This window comes from Pleuronectes platessa, chromosome 6 (assembly GCF_947347685.1).
Source record: "Pleuronectes platessa chromosome 6, fPlePla1.1, whole genome shotgun sequence".
NCBI classification, from domain to species: Eukaryota; Metazoa; Chordata; class Actinopteri; order Pleuronectiformes; family Pleuronectidae; genus Pleuronectes; species Pleuronectes platessa.
Genome location: NC_070631.1, coordinates 11,020,885 through 11,037,150, shown reverse-complemented (window position 1 = coordinate 11,037,150; position 16,266 = coordinate 11,020,885). Strand labels below are relative to the sequence as shown.

Below are 16,266 nucleotides of genomic sequence, written 5' to 3'. Positions count from 1 at the left end.
ACAACAGGAACAGAATCAACAAAATATTTATGAATCCATAAATTTGCGGTCAGCAGATCTGGCCTCGGCAGCGGGAAGGTGGCCTCATATCAACCAGATGCTTTGTTATAGGAAAACCTCTTCGGCCTGAAGAACCTCGGAGGAATTGGAGCGCGGTGGAAGTAAGAGAAGACGTAGGAGAGTGAAACCACTCGGTTAGCCGTGTTTTACGCAGCATGTTCTCTCCCTTGTTGTAATCATGGTCTTCACTTGTCATAAACCCTCGAGCCCTTTGCATTTTTTTTACATTCTGACAATGTGAAACCATCAACGCTGCGTCGGGGAAACAAACCATTCCCGTCAACATGTGTTTTTGTTTATTTTCTGTGAGAAAGGGAGATTATATGCGGAGGGAAATATGAGCGCAATGTGAGATAGATGGAAGACGGCTTCATCTTAGACAGGCTGCTGTTTTCTTAGATTAACTGTGAGGAGCACACGACAAAGAGTTGCCAGGTTTTACACATCTGCCGGGCACCTCCTCCTCCAGAGTGTGGGTGCACTCCCAAAGCTACTAAGTGCTCTTGTGGTGCACAGTTAATTGTGTGTGCAAACCCAAATCACAACCTTATCACCCGGTGACCACAGCCACAAAAAGACGGCTTTATTCTCTGCCGAACAGGCGTGTAAACTTTTAGTCGCCCACATCACCTGTGAAGCTGGAGGTGGGAGCCTGCCAAAACATTTTTTTTTTTCCTCGACGTGTGTTGTTCAAACATCTGGAAGTATCTGTGTGTCCTCCTCTAAACGAGTGTGTCAGGGAAGTCGTACCTGTGCACCTGCGGGTGTCTCACGTTTCGCCCGGCTGCCGCGCACCTGGATTTCTGTTTGTGCCGCAGCCAGGAGAGTCGTGCCGGTGTGAAGTCGGCCATCACTCACTCACACACCCGGAGGAACCTTGTCGAGCGTGTGCGAGTGTGTCTGACCTTCATGCACGTGTGAGACTCAGAGTTGAGGACGGGTGATTTCACATCCTTATAAACCTCCCTGTTGACAGGAGGGTTCACGTTTGTAAAACCTCTCCCTGTCTTTGTCTCCTCTGAGTTTCTCTCCCTCCTCGCTAGCTTCCTATCTCCTCTCTGTGCATATTGGCCTGCGTGACACCAATCAGAAATGTAAACACTTGTCATGATGTAACACGCTTTGTGCAAGTGGGTTGCACATGCAAGTACACACACATGTGGGGCCAATCGACGGGGTCACATATGGGATGTGCTCCTAAAGTCAGTATCATTTTACCAGTGTAAATATTAGTCAATGTCAGGAGCGTTTACACTGTAATGGAAGTCCTTCAGCTCTACTTTCCGTAAAGCACTTTCTCGCTGCTGCTCTCCCCCGGGCCTCCCCTCTCCTTATTACTCCCCTCTCATCCAGCCCTCATGCAGTCCCCCGCTTCTCATTACCCAATCTTCTCTCCCGGTCTCTGCGTCTCCTCCTGAGCTCCGGCAGACTCTGACAAGGCCCAGTCGTCTTCCAGACAGCCCCATCCCCCCACATCCAACAAGAAAAAGAAGAAATCCCCCCTGTTCTTATTCTCCAATATGATTAATCATTCCATTAACTGATCCACTGTCACTGGATTGTTGAATGGCGCTTATAATTCAACCTCAACCGTCCCCCTGAGAGACACCAAATCTCCAGGCCATCTTCCAAAGCTCTGGTCGTCTTGGTTCGCTCCACGCCTGAAACAGCCGTCACCCGACGTGGGTTTGACCGTCTGCTACTAAATCTGCCCATGGGTGAGGAGCGACTGAATGAACGTTAGAAAAAAATATTAAAAAAATTACTGATATGTTTGATATAAAAAAGAAAGAAAAACAACTCTAGCTTTTCTACCTTTCACGAGAATACACTTTTTTGCAATGTACTGGGAATAAAGAAAATTGCTGGAACAACTTTAAAACATTTCAATTGGTCACGATTATACATTTTTTCAATTTTCAGATTAAAGTTTAGAAAATATTCTAAATCAGCAAACTAATTAAAAGTAACCTTGAGAGTCCAGGGCTATTTAGAACATTTTTTAGAAATCCCTTTAATTTGGCTTCTTTACAAAAAAACTTTATCGGGCCGATGCTCGGGATATTTTGACCAGACACATTTTTTTCACGCTGTGATGTTTTCAACCCTGCACGTGATTTGATCGTGTAAGAATGATAGCCAACTCCTGAGAGTTCGGATGGTGAACAGTTTTCTTTTTCCAGTGTATATCTAGACTGGGGGGGGGGGAAAGGATATGAAAGAAAAGGATAAACAAAACTTGAAGAAACACGGTGAGCGACTACTCCTCCACTGGTTTTACATTTGATATTTATTGAAACAAAGTAGAGCATTGAGCCAATTTGTAAAAAGTAACAAAATATCAGCTATAACACATTAAGTTTAACAAACCTCAAATTCATGGAGAAGCTTATAAATATACATAGTTGGATTGGTAGGAATAGTTTGTCTATGGAGAATCATCACAGGGACGGTGAGCTGTTCACTGAGTGGTTTTGGAAATTTGTGGCATTGATAAAATCTGAACATCTGTGACACGTGTGTGTGTGTGTGTGTGTTTGTGTGTAACGGTAAAGCTCAACATGAGTGAAGAAAGTGTGTTTCCAAACAATAAGGTGCTTTTCCCTTTACAAAAGAAACAGTGAAGAGCCGCAACAGTGACGGAAAAAAAAAACTAATTAAAAAGTGACTCCGGAAGTTGATGTCCGACAAAATTGTGGATCTCAGACGCTTTTCTGTTTTGAGCTTAAAAGGGAGGATCTGGTTAAAGAAAATAAATACAGTTTACTGATTGGCTGGATAGACACACTATATACACAGAGCATTGAATATTTCACCACTGTAACCACGACATTGCCCATATATATTTCAAACCATGTTAAGTATTGTAGAATAATGTTAAATGGATAATCTGAATTAATATGGAAAAGAATGAAAGCTATAATATTGATATATTAGCTGATGCACTGTAGTAAAAAACAGCTGAACAGACACGTACAGACCGGTTTAAGCCTCTGTAGCAAAGTGCATAATGGTGGAGGGCTCTCTGCAGCACCTGGGGAACTCTAAAGGCTTCTGGGACGGCTTAATAAAAAGGCCCATACCCCGAAACAGCCCTCTTACTGTAGCCACTGGACTCCAAGAACCAACAGTGATGAGAGGGGGGGGGGGGGACAAGAAGACTTCGGTGTGGATGCGAAGGCTGGTTTGTGGACTGGGGCCCCCACGGAAACACACCAGTCTCTTACCGACGTCTCAAAACAACAAACCAGGAACCTCTTATTCAACTGGGCCACAAACATCAAACTCTACTCTCGATAGGAAATGGGAGGCACCATCAGTGTGGCCCATCTGACAAGGAAGGTGATGTTATTTTGAAATTAGGAAATGGTGCGACTGGGAAGGAGGAACATTCCCAGCCACTTTTTTTAGGCACTTGTATGGGTTTAAAATCAGCTGGTGATGACTGGGGCCAAAATATAACATAACAATCTCAAAATAAATATTTCACGATACTCTCAGTTTCTGAAGACATAAGATTTTTTTTTTTTTGAGAAAAAAAAAAAAAAAAGAGTCAGTCTTTTTGCAATGGCATAATTGTTTAACTCTATAAATATAATTTATATAGTTTCTTTCTTCCATTCTCTCACTGTGTGCAACTCCGTTTGCTCCTCCGCTCGTGAACACCGACAGACGGACACGCCCGTCGTCTGCAGGCAGACACACAGGCCACGCCCCTCCTCTCACTTGCAGACGAACTGGTCTACGATTTTGGTGCAGCGCTTGCACTTGACGTAGCAGCACCAGTGGAACTTGCAGTGGCAGCGCTCCACTATCTGGGCCTTGTACTGGTCGTAGCCGCGGCCGCAGCACATCAGCTCGCAGCCATCCATGCCCTCCGACGTCTTGTTGCACAGGCGCCCCACCGTGCCCAGGGAGCCCGTGCTCTGGTTCTTCAGGCAGTAGTCTGGACTGGTCTCGGTGTACACCAGGTCGTGGCTGGTCGGCGCGTTGAACTTGTTGTGCAGCTGCACCATCTTCCCGCGCGTGTTGAGCTTCATGGCGGCGGCGCTGTCGTACTTCTCCTTCAGCGCGTCACCCACCTTGCGGAAGTCGGCCAGCTGCAGCCAGCAGGTCTTCAGGCTGCAGGAGCCCGACACCCCGTGGCACTTGCACGACACATGGGCAAGGTCCGACACGGTCTGTGAGAAGGTAAGAGGGGATTGGAAAAAGGGAAAGTTAATACTTGGGATACACAAAACTGCAAAAAAACAACAACATCCAAATGTTTTTAATTTCTAATTTGTCCTGGCTACATAAATAGTTGCGCAATGAACTGTTTATGATCTTATGAAGCGGTAATTTGTCATAAACGACCAAATGATCCTGTCAATGTCTCCACTGGTGCACTGAATAAAAGACGCTGTCCACTCATTTGTCCTCCTTGAGAGAGAACAGCCTGGCAACAGATATCTGCTATTACGTTTTTCCTTTGAGGTGGTTTCAAGATGTTTGGAACGGAAAAGAAACCCCCAGAGCTGCAGCTCCAGTGACTCCATCTCCCCACAGATCAAAGCCTCAGGAGGGGAGAGCAGACGGAGCTGGTTCACACATGATCAGCCGAGACCCGTCCGATCGACCTGGACTGTCTCACCTCCAAACTCCTCTCGCTCTTTCTATCGCTGGTCCCCGTCTCATTCTGGCGCCTGGAGCTTATCCCTCTCTGCTCTGTTCTTATCTGGTGACATCTTAAATCCCTTTGTGAGTGTGTTGGTGCATGTGATCCCCGGTTCTCTCACCCTCCGTCCAGCCTCGTTATTGTGGAGATTCATCAGGAGCCGTGCGCTCTCGTAGGAGCCTTTGGGGTAGCTCTTCTCCCTCTCGCGTGCGTCCACAAACTCCTTGGAGAACCTGTAGCCGTAGTTGAGGTTGTCCCCGCAGCCGCCCCACAGCCAGTCCCGGGGCAGATCTTTGGGGCGAGCCGCACGGCTGCACCCGCAGCTGGAGAGCTCCCCTTCTCTGCAGGCACGGCTCACCGCGTTCACCACCCCCGCTGCGCTGATGGAATAAGTGAACGCCGTCTCTCGGCTGCCTGTAAACACACAACACAAAACAGGAATGTCATATCAAATTTGACATAATAAGAGAAGTTTTATCATTTGGCAAAATCCATCCACGAGTTCTTTGTTTTTGCATAGGACATGCATGTGTATTTAGTTTATAGTGAATTTGTCTCACTGTCATTTTGCTTTAAGAATCCGCAGCGTGTTATGATATGTGATGTCATATGACAGCATTCACCATACACTTAAGATTACAGAGCACCCCAGCCAAGTCCTGCAGGCTCCTCATCACCAACAGTCTGAACAGTGAAATCTGGTTTGCTGTTATTGGGCTTCAGCCAGAGAGAGGAGAGCGCCCTCCAGTGACCCACCAGCCTCTCAACAAGCAGCTGCCATCTCACCCGGATCCAAAGTGACAGTGACTCTTGTACGTCCATCTGTCACGACAGCGATCCTCGAGCCATCGCTCATTAACTCCCACTGTTTCTACCCTCGCGTCTCCTCTATCGAGACAAGAGGCCGGGAATCTCCGTAGAACCACAGAAAATCACATGTAAGCAGATTTTTTTGCTGTCACCAAATGCTCTGTCCATTACTGTACAAAGCCACAGGCTGCAGTTTCCAAGAGGAAACCACGATGAGGAGATAAGCAAAGAAAAAAGGAAGCAGGCAACGTGAGGCCTCGTGTTGACATTGAAGACAGGGGGTTGCTACAAAATATGAATGCACAGCTCGTATACCTGCTGGGCTGAACCTTCAGAGAGAAGGCTCTAATGACAATAACAGACGGACAGGGAACGGGAGATGAGGGAGGAGAAAGACAAGATGACTGAAAAGATAAGTCATTAAAGGGGGGGGGGGGGGGGAGCAAAATGGAAAAGAGGACACGTGCACGCGCTTAGAGAAGAACAATGATGGAGAAGAGAAACGATGGAGAAAGAAACCTACAGGGAAAGTCTGAAAGAAGCCCGAGTGGGAAACTCTGGCAGGAGCTGATCACAGAGGGGTCGATTTATTCCTCTAGAACAATCAGCCTGAGGATATTTGACCGAATAGGACCTGAAGACAGACAAAAGGGATGTCTTCCAAACTGCAGCCGCCCTTCCCCTGTGCTCCACCCTGGAGCCGGGCAGGGGAGGGGTCCGAACCAAACCACGCCAGCACCACCTGGAGCTCAACTTTAAATCACCCGGCAGTGTCCCGAGCCAGCAGACAGACAGTGAGACGGGGGTTCAGACGGACGAATGGATGGCAGCGCGAGAGGAGGACGTGTTTACTTGGCCCAGAGCGTCCTGAGATAGGAGCGACGTTGAGGAGGGAGGGGGAGGGAGAGGAGCGGCGGGAGAGCGGCTGCTGATGAGGTTTCTATGAAGACTGATCTGTGGAGAGGGAGTCGGCTGCACCAGAGACACGGACCCGGCTGAATCAGCAAGAACGGAGCAAAACCAGACCCATAAAAAACTCATCAACTCATGATCAACTCAATATGAAACTATTTAAAAGAACAGTATGATAACTATGAATGCTAATTGTTTTAGTTAAGCATGTCTACCCCAGTATAAAGCAAAGTCAAGTTTCGTTTTTAGTTGTTCACATTATAACGACAGCTTCTCTTTGCAAAAACAAAGTCCTCATTACTTCTCACTGTGATCAGTTTTCAGTAGAACCACATTCTACCAGGAATAAAATAAAAAAGTGTCACCATGAAAACAGTTGACAGCACTTCGGGTGGATTACCCCGAGCCGTTGGAACGTTATTTCTGGAAAGCCAAGTTGCTGCTGTGTGCATTAAATGTTATTTTTACAGCTCTGAGCGCCACAAATGAAATTCCATTCCATTAATTGTGTCGGGGCAGGAGCAGAAATCTTAGAGAGATGGATATCTCATTATCGGGACAAATGAAAAAGCAAAACATTCTAAGTGCAGTTTGAGTGGGTGGGAAGTTTTTGTCAACTGACCCTTTAAAAAGAGAAGCACCCTGATAAAAAAGGCACGTCTCTCTCTCTGTGTGCCTTACTGAGGAGGGATTTGAAAGAATCCCAAAACCTGAGCGCCACAAGTGCTGACAAAATGGCATCTGTTCAGATTTTGCCACGACGCAGCCAGACCCGCTGCGATGATCCCAGCACGGACACACTGCATAGATCCGTTGCAACTCAGCCGGAGAGTTATGGTCAATAAATAGTAAACCACCTTTGCATTAGCCCCTGAGGTGAAGGCAAACGTCCAAAGAAAACTAAAACAAACCATGGTCAATGATAGGATCCAGGAGTGGGAATCACTTTCAAGAGAGAGATTGTCAGAGCCCTTGAATTTTATATTAGAGATCTGAACACGCTCCATGATCACGAACACGCTCACATACATGTACACTGTAATCTCTGACAAGGTGATGTATTGGATCATACACCCACTGCACTCTTATTACTTATAAATACATTGCAGCTTCAGTTCAGCTCTGCAGAACACGCTCCAATGTGTGTGTGTGCACGATTGTGTATATATGTACATGTATGTGTGTTAGATTATCTCCCATTCATCAGCGGAAAAGCAGATTCTCGGCCTCCCTCCTGCTCCGTGTCGGGAGCTGGTTGAGCAGGCCAAAGCCACATGTGATTTATCCAGCAACCTCACCCACCAACTATTCCCTGCACACAGCTGCTGGGAATCAGCAGCCCCATACATTTCACACACACACACACTTTCACAGACACACAAACGAGGGTCAGTGAGACAAAGAGTGGAAGAATGAATTAAGGGAAGATATGTAATGCATGTGTGAAAACATGTCTAAAAAGATGTGATTTTAGTCATAGTTGTCTATTTCTTACCTATTTGCATGACCCGTCCAAAAACAGAAGAGTTGTCCACTGTGCTGCAGTTCCAGCGCCGATGTCTGAACTGGTACTGGCACTCTCTGATGCCCGTCTTGGCCCCCTCACCGATGTACTGCATGTGGTCTTGGTAGAGCTGGCACAGCTTCTTCTGGCCCTGGGACAGGCCCACCAGCTGGCTGCACAAAGGCTGGGCACCGATGATGTAGGCCTCTGGGATCAGTAAAGGGTTCATGGCCAGAGACCTGGATGAGTGAGACAAATAACACAGTTGTTTTCACTCGTGAGCCATAAAAAATATAACGTGTATGGCAAGGTCTCTGGCCAAATTCACAATCAACAGCTGCTTTCTCCTGCTTGTGGATGGAGCTGCAGAATGTTAATCATTGAAATGAGAAGCAGTGACTGGCTGGAGTGAACCTCTGCACACTTCTACTGACGCTGCAACTACAAATGTGCCATTTAGGGCCAAGAGCTTATGATAGATGGAAGCGGAAAGACGGGAGTAAGAAAGAGAAGAGAGGGAATGAGGAATATGAGTAAAAAAACTGGGTCAAAAGATTAAATAAAGGAAGAATTTAAAGAGGCAGACGCTTTGAAGCATTAGCTCCCCAGCCCTAATTTACTTGTAACAGCCAGTGCCTGAAAATAAACCCTCGCCACAGGTTGGATATTATACCTCTGAGCTGTGAGCATTTTCAGAAAGAGTGTGATATTTTTTTTGCTAGGATTTAGTTGAATTATTCATATAAAGATAATGTAGGAGGCCAAACTCTTCAGTATCTTACAAGTCAGAAAACGGTTGTGTGCAGCAGAAATGTGAGTTTAGTCCTGTTTCCTTGAAGAAAAGCTCACGAACCCTCCAGATGTATCTCGTGGACTCGTGGTGTCGTTCCAACTTTAGGTCAGAAACCACTCTATTGGGTTATATTCAGTCATATTCAGCTGACTAAGCTCGTACAATGCCCACTAGAAAGAAACAATATATTCCTACGCCGTGCTGAAACGTTTGTCATAATTCACGTTTCCTCACAGACAGCTCTCAGCCATGAATCCTGTGTAACCTTTTGAAGAAGGGAAATAAAAATGAATTCAAAGGGGGAAAGAGACAGAGACAAACACAGTTGAAAGAGAGAGAGAGAGAGAGGGAAACACTCGTAGGAGCATCTGGTTCCAGGCCACAAGACAATTAGAGCAGCCCATCCCCGAGCCCCATGAGAGAGACAATTAGCCCCCAGTGTAACCTGATCAACTGGGGGAACTCAGCAGCGAGGGAACGCACACTGGAAACACACACACACACAACATATGCAGTCTTACACACATGCACATGGAGGGGGAAAAAAAGAACTCAACATACACACTGTTTGTCGATCGGCCTCTAACACATACACACACACACACAAGCAGACCTTCTGCTCGGACACTCTAAATCATTCACACCTGCGTGTCCTCTCAAAGAGGAAACACAGACACACACACAGTCTGTGCTCCAAGCAGAGCTTTCCAAAAAGGTCTGTGGTAATGTGCGACTCCTCAGCTGCGCCCGTAATCCAACTCATTACTGGACCTTTAATGTAGTCGCCTGCTGAGCCGAGCCCATTAAACCATGTTTATCTGTCGAGATCCTCCTCAAATTAATAGTTTAAATTATTATTTTCACATAATTGGTCCATCACCACATGATGTCACCGCTCGCTTTGATCTGCGTTTCTGAGGTAAATAAAAAGTCGTACACAGGAAGTGTGAGTTTACTGTAAATGCTTCGTGTTCTTCCACAAGCACTCAAGTCGGCATACACAAACACAAGTGCACAATTAGGTAAAGAAACAGAAAAACAGCCAGGGGATGTAAGGAGTTGTGATTTGGTTGAAGTAGTGCTTCTATGGTGACTGGTAAACAGCCTTTTCCACTATCACTACTTCAGCATGCTCAAATATGGACTTTTTCCTCCCAATGGCAGCACGACGCATGCGTGTGTATATACACGTGCACACGTTCAGTCACACACACTGCGTTCGGGTTTGCACATAGTTTGACGCCTACTCATAAACCACAGCATTTTATGTTTTCTAGAATATTCATAATTTTGGTTTGGCAATAAGCGAAGAAAGAAAATCAGGGCGAAAAAATAAAAAAAAGGTTCTTCCTGAAAAGTTAATGTGTCACAGTCAGCATGTTGTAATACTTCATATGTGGTGCAACTGAAGCTGAGGAGGATTATTTAGCAAACACGCACACACAGGCCTGAAATCAACTCCGTGTAAAACAATTTTTTTTTAAATCAATGTCAATCTAAATGTTTTGCTTCTTAGTCTTCCCCGTTTACGAATGGCATTCATGTAAGAGTGACAAGAGAAACTGCATTTGTAAAAGCTGACAATTTCAACTCATAATATGACAAGTACACACACACACACACAGAAATACTTCATAAATGGAGAGAAAAATGAATGCATACCACCAGGAGTTGGCCTCCACCACCACCTGCATGAGGAGTGTGAGCAGAGTGAGGGCAAAGACGCAGTGTCTGGAGTCCAGCACGCTGCCATAGGGCCAGCAGACAGGCCGACGCACACACACCAGCTTCAGGTTCATACTGCCGCTGATCTGAGGGAGGACAGAGAACAGGATGCACGTCAGTCCGCCTGTCTGGACGGGTCGTCTCTCACACACAGCTTATTGTGCATGGTACAGGGGGGGGGAGGGGGGGGGGGGGGAGAGACAGGAGACATGCAATGTCAAAATGTACGATGGGGAATGCAGGAGAAATACTTTCAGCTACGTGCTTCTATATAGTGAAACTCTCTTTTGCAGGACTGATATTGCGTGTTTGTGTGCGTGTGTGTGTGTGTGTGTGTGTGTGTGTGTGTGTGTGTGTGATATGAGTGCCCTGAGGATATCAGTGCTCGCTGAGACCTAATTTGGCAGCAGGTCTGAGTTGGAATCGCATACGACTGATGGACGAAGAGCTGGAGAAGACACAATGACCATGAAACGGCAACTAGACACATTCCTGACAGTTCACTTTACTCAGAGAGAAACGCACAAAGAGAAAGATACAGAAAGAATGAGAAGCCAGAGAGTGAGTGTGTGTGTGTGTGTGTGTTATTGTGTGTGTGTTTGGCCAATAACTTATTTTAAACACATTTCAGGTTACACATTTACTTTTGATATAACCAACAATTATGATTGTATTTTTTAGCTTCAAATGTGATTCATACAACATTAGATCTTAAACATGCAGACTTTTGAAATAAAACCCATTATTTGTTCGTATTTGCACCATTTGTAACCAATGGCAGACCTGATCAACTCCTGTTGACAAGATTTGATTTAGTTAATTTCTTTGAATAAGAAACAGGCCTCTGGGAAATAATAATACTGTCACACAGATTCGATTTTAAAGTAGTTTTCATTACAGTTAATTGCAAACATCTTAATAGGATTTAGAAGAGAACACTAAACGCATAAATTACAAGAGACATTTTGGATTTATTTATTTTTTTAATCCGTTTTCGGGAACTACGAAGCGCTCTGCTATTGAATACGAAATAATGAAATACCACAAAATATATTGAAATAGATTTTCATATCCAGCTAATTAAAGGAATGTGGATCGGCCATCCGGGAGCCACGTCAGCGGGTGACGGAGCCTGGTGTTTTCAGAGCTCCACTTTTTGAAAATCGAAAGCAATTACAAGGTGGTAAAAAAAAAAAAAATAGCCAAAATATGTCTGACCGCCATGGAGGCAGAAAATGAGTTAAAATAATTACCCTTATATTTCCGAGTGAAACCGATGTGCCAGCCCCCCGAGTTGGGCCGCGTGTGAAGTTTGGGTCTGAGAGCAGCTCTAATTTGTCATGCGGCGTTATTTTCCAGGCTTGTGTCGTGGAGACTTGGGCCCTGCGTAATACTCATTAAAGACAAGGCCAAGTTCACCATCATTCACCCAGCGCTCGGGTGCACGCGCACACACACACACACACACACACACTCACGAACACACACACAGACAGACACACGATCATATGCTTTCATTTTGCCTCAGTAGAGCAGTTGCTGAGGTTATGTTATGTTCCTTGCACCTCATCCAGATAAATTAAAGCGATGGTCCACAGAGGCCGGCGGTTTGCCACTGATTTCAAACCAGAGCTGGAGCAGCATGCGAACACATATTTTAATTCACGGATAATTAACGCTGGCAATTTCATATTAGTGTGTGCGCGCCAAACTGGATGTGCCTTATGATTGTGCGTAATCGTATTTGAATGAACCGTCACCACGGCACAGGTGCGCGCAGTTAACGAGTCTCGGCCAATCACAGGAGAGAACGGTAAGAATTCGTTTTAAAGAGAAGCAAGAGTGTAGTCTATTAATTATGAATGAATATCTCATAAACTGATTTATTCGTCTCGGCGGCTGCAGATATTCCACCCTGCGCGTAACTCAAGATTTGTTCAGCGCAGATATAAAAAAAGAATCCTGCATTTGGCATCTGCAGCGAGCGCTGCGTAAATCCTGCGCTCCGTGACCCCTGCAAACGACTTGACCCGAGTGAAGTATTCACGGGACCTGAGCGGATGACTGATGACTACCCTGCGGATTTGTGTCGGTGGAAGTGGCATCAAATTGAACAAATTACAGGGAGAGAACAATTAGAATGTAGCATCGTCAAAAATGATAAAACCATCGGGCGCTGCTGCTGCACAGGATCATTGGAAAGGGCGGTTTCCAAATGACTTCACCCATTAGGATCAAACCTGCACAGAGAGTACGCAGCCGAACGCTTCGTTTAACATGAGAAAATGTATGCAATTATTTATACTTTTAGTGTTTAATGTTTATTCAATTTCTTTTTTATTTTCTCTGTCTTGCACATTTAGATAAAACTAATCTAAAATATTAGTAGAATAAAAATACAACGGCCTAAAACATCCATTTTATCAACAAAATACTGTGAAAATGTGAACAGAAAATCGTGAGGTGCCAAATTATGGTAACTTTTCGTGATTGACTGGGCCAATTTTAAGCGATAATATTTATAGTAGCCAGTGGCCTGGAATTCTGAAGCCTTTGGATAAATGCTGACATTGATTTGAATACGGTTTTTGTGGATATTGATGCTTGGGTGCTTAAATTCCCAGAGCTATTAAATTATAATTGTTCAATAATAACCGCGCGGCTCTGTAATTTACTGACAAATCTGTGAACTATTATCTGCATTTAATAGAGTAAAGGTGCGGAGTGTCTTTGGCTGCCCGTTAAACCAGGAGAGGGAGCCAGGTGCAAGGATTTGAGATGGAGACGCAGCACAAAGAGCATTGTCTGACTTCACATGGGTCCCGTTAACAACAGGCCATTCACAGCAGGGTGTTTTTTTAAAATTATCCTATATATTAATTCATATAAAATGACTTTGTACCCAACATTTTTCTCTACTCGCAGGACGGTGACATATGGATGACAGGCAGAGGGGAGGGGGTGCGGGGGCTTGTTTCACATATCACATCTGTCAAGAACTTTGATCAAAATCCACCAAGGAGCGATGGGATCCACACAAAACACACCGTCCACCGTTAGTTGAGTTAAAACTGTCACTTCATGGAAAACCAGGGGACATGCAGGCTTCCATACTCACCAGTAGGGATCACAGCCCGTTAGAAGTTGTAATCCACTTTCTGCAGACGTTATCAAACCAATAATCCCAGTGCAGGCCAGGTGGATTTATGGTTTCCTTCCCTTGCTGCAGCGAGGAACAGTCTTGTAGTTTTAGGTTTCTCTTATCCAGATCCCGTGGGGAGTGCTGTTGCTCGGGTGAACAGACTGGGAAGCTAAAGTTCTGCAGGTTTTTCGTTGTTTTGGGGAACGAGGATCAGCGAGTGCGCTCCGTCCGCCGAGGACGCGGCGAGATTACGCACAGAGTCCAATGACAGTGTTGGGCAAGCGATCAGTTCCTTTAACCACTCTGCGGGGACTATTAACACGTAAAAAAAAAAGAGCAAATCTACGGCAACCCAAAGTGCAAACCGGCGGAAAAGTCGCATATACTCGTGTGGATTATCTTCTAATTGAAAGCGGCCTACTTTTACAGTCCCTATCCAAGCGAAGCCTGCTCCAGATAAACAGCTAAAACGGAGCAAAACAAAAAGGGAACACTGATGCAGATTAAATCCAGCCGCTGACACGCTCAGGTCATTGCGCGTGTTTACCTGCGGGCAGATCCACACGGTGATCCTCGCCACAAACGACTTGTCAATTTACCTTCCATTCTGTGCGAAAAAACCTCTGTGACAATCCCTCGGCTCGATTTCAGAGTCCTCGCATGCGGAGCACAGAGTCGTCCGCCTCGTATAAGGAGAAGAACAAGAAGAAGAAAAAACAGATGTAACAATTAATCGGCTCCAGACAGTATGCTCCAGAAAACTTTCCGCGCCGACTATCTCCAAACAGTGCGGCTTTGGCGAGAGCGCACGGTGCCGGGGGGGAGGAAAAGAGCACGGCGTGTGGACAACAAGCGGCTTCGCTGCGGCTCCGAGTCTGTCGTCTTCCCACACCGTGCGTGTGTGTCGGTGTGTGTTGAAGTGCAGAAATGTATCCGCCACTATCCCTCCTCTCTCTCTCTCTCTTTCTCTCTCTGTCTCTCTCTCTCTCTCTCTCCCTCACCTGCCTCAGTCGCCTCCTCTCACAGACTAGCTCACCGCAGCGTGGATGCGCAGCGCAAAACCTTCAGATGGCGCATGCGCTCCGCGTTTCTCATCAAATCCCCTTTTTTCTCCTGCCAGTCACCAACTTCGGAGGAATTTCAGAGGAAGGTAAACTTGTTGAGGGAGAGAGAGAGGGAGAGAGAGGAGGGAAAGAGAGAAAGAAAGAAAGAAAGAAAGAAAGAAAGAAAGAAGGAGAGGAGGGCGGAAGAGGCTGTAACAAAAGCGTCTCTATTACCTAAAATAAACTTATAAAGCACCCGGGGCTATTACCCCATCCATACCAGGGCAGAGTTAGGATTTTCACTTGCAGCAGATCGAGTTACTGCTGTCGAATCAAGACAAGCAGGTCCACACCGTGCAGCCACGGGCCCACAGGCTGCTCTCATCACCCACAAGGCCTGAGAGCATTGCAGGTCATTACGGTAATTATTATTTTATGGTGCACTATCTCAAAACATGCTGCAGGAACCAGTTCTAATATTTCTCAGTGATCCCGTAGGGTTGGTGTCAGAGGGCAAAGTGTTTAATAGTTTCAAGTGTGTGTGCGTGTGTGTGTGCGGGCACAGTGAAGGCATTGAAGGGTGAATAAGCCGTGTTATTTTCAGTTGCGCCGGACAGGATTTCATGTGGATTGAGGAAATGGAGATAGAATAACAGTCAGCAGAAGAAGTAAAACAATTCCCGAAATTAGTGGAAGGGGACAGCCCCCTGAATGTCTGGAAAAGAAACATCAGACACACATCTACAAGTATTACACTGATTCTGTCGTGGCCCTGGTCAAGTGCAGCTCGGCCTTATGGGTGTGATGCAGTACAAATTTAAAATCAACCCTTTGTGAGAAATCGTGGTTCGTTTGGCCTTCAGCACTGAGGCCGCAGATCAAAGCTGAATTTGCTCTCACATGCACAGTATGAAGCCACAATACAAGAGCTTTTTATATTGTTTAGCTTTTATAAAAAAAAAAGAAAAAAGACTTCTACATGAAAAAGGTCAATTTAAGTGCAATTTAAGTTTTAAGAATAAAAAAAAAAAAAACGAATAAAAACAACAGCTGATCCGTTCCCCTGTTGCTTTGAGAGCCTGAGTAGATGTCACACTTCTGGATGAAGGTCTTCATGAATATACCTGTGAGTAGAAAGCTCCGGATAGTCTTGCGGGAGCTCTTCCTCCCCGGCTATATAATGTTACCGTGCTGGATGCTGGAAAAAGGCTGCAACTGCGTCAGAGAGCGCTTAAAAACATGCTCAGCCACATTTCTGATCCCTACTCACTCCCTCACCATGCCTCAGTGCCCCTCCCTCCATCCCCTCCTCCGACCCCCCCATCCTCCCATATTCCCCTAGGAAGAAAACTGGGCAACATCTGGCTGAGTTTATGGGGGAGAGAGAGGGAGAGAGAGAGCGAAAGAGAGAGAAAGAGAATTGGTAGACCATGAAAACTGGGAAGAAATCTTTCTCGGGCAGTGCAAGAGACTATTGTTGTAGTTGCCATTAGCGGCGGTGAAACTTTAATCTTGTGAAAATACCCATTGTTGCTCTCAAATTTACCCCAAAACACCGGCGATGTCAGTGTTCACATTATTGTCTCTCTGAAGAAACACAATTTCACAGCTCTTGTGAAA

General features: G+C 45.6%; 1 protein-coding gene across 1 annotated transcript; it reads right to left on the bottom strand.

Annotated features, from left to right (window-relative positions):
* Positions 1 to 2,332: 2,332 nt before the first annotated feature.
* On the bottom strand, positions 2,333 to 14,759 carry wnt5a (wingless-type MMTV integration site family, member 5a). Its single transcript, XM_053425616.1, has 5 exons — positions 13,580 to 14,759; positions 10,399 to 10,547; positions 7,935 to 8,182; positions 4,839 to 5,131; positions 2,333 to 4,241 (listed from the first exon to the last, which is right to left on the bottom strand). The coding sequence occupies exons 2-5, from the start codon at positions 10,533 to 10,535 to the stop codon at positions 3,783 to 3,785; spliced, it is 1,137 nt and encodes a 378-aa protein (XP_053281591.1). The 5' UTR covers positions 10,536 to 10,547; positions 13,580 to 14,759; the 3' UTR covers positions 2,333 to 3,782.
* Positions 14,760 to 16,266: the final 1,507 nt, after the last annotated feature.

Excerpts from the sequence above, each read along its gene's own strand:
- wnt5a (XM_053425616.1), bottom strand. The coding sequence starts at position 10,535 with ATGAACCTGAAGCTGGTGTGTGTGCGTCGGCCTGTCTGCTGGCCCTAT. Across the intron at positions 8,183-10,398 it reads GTGGAGGCCAACTCCTGGTG|GTCTCTGGCCATGAACCCTT; the intron begins GTATGCATTCAT and ends TCACTCATCCAG. Across the intron at positions 5,132-7,934 it reads TGGACGGGTCATGCAAATAG|GCAGCCGAGAGACGGCGTTC; the intron begins GTAAGAAATAGA and ends GTGTGTTTACAG.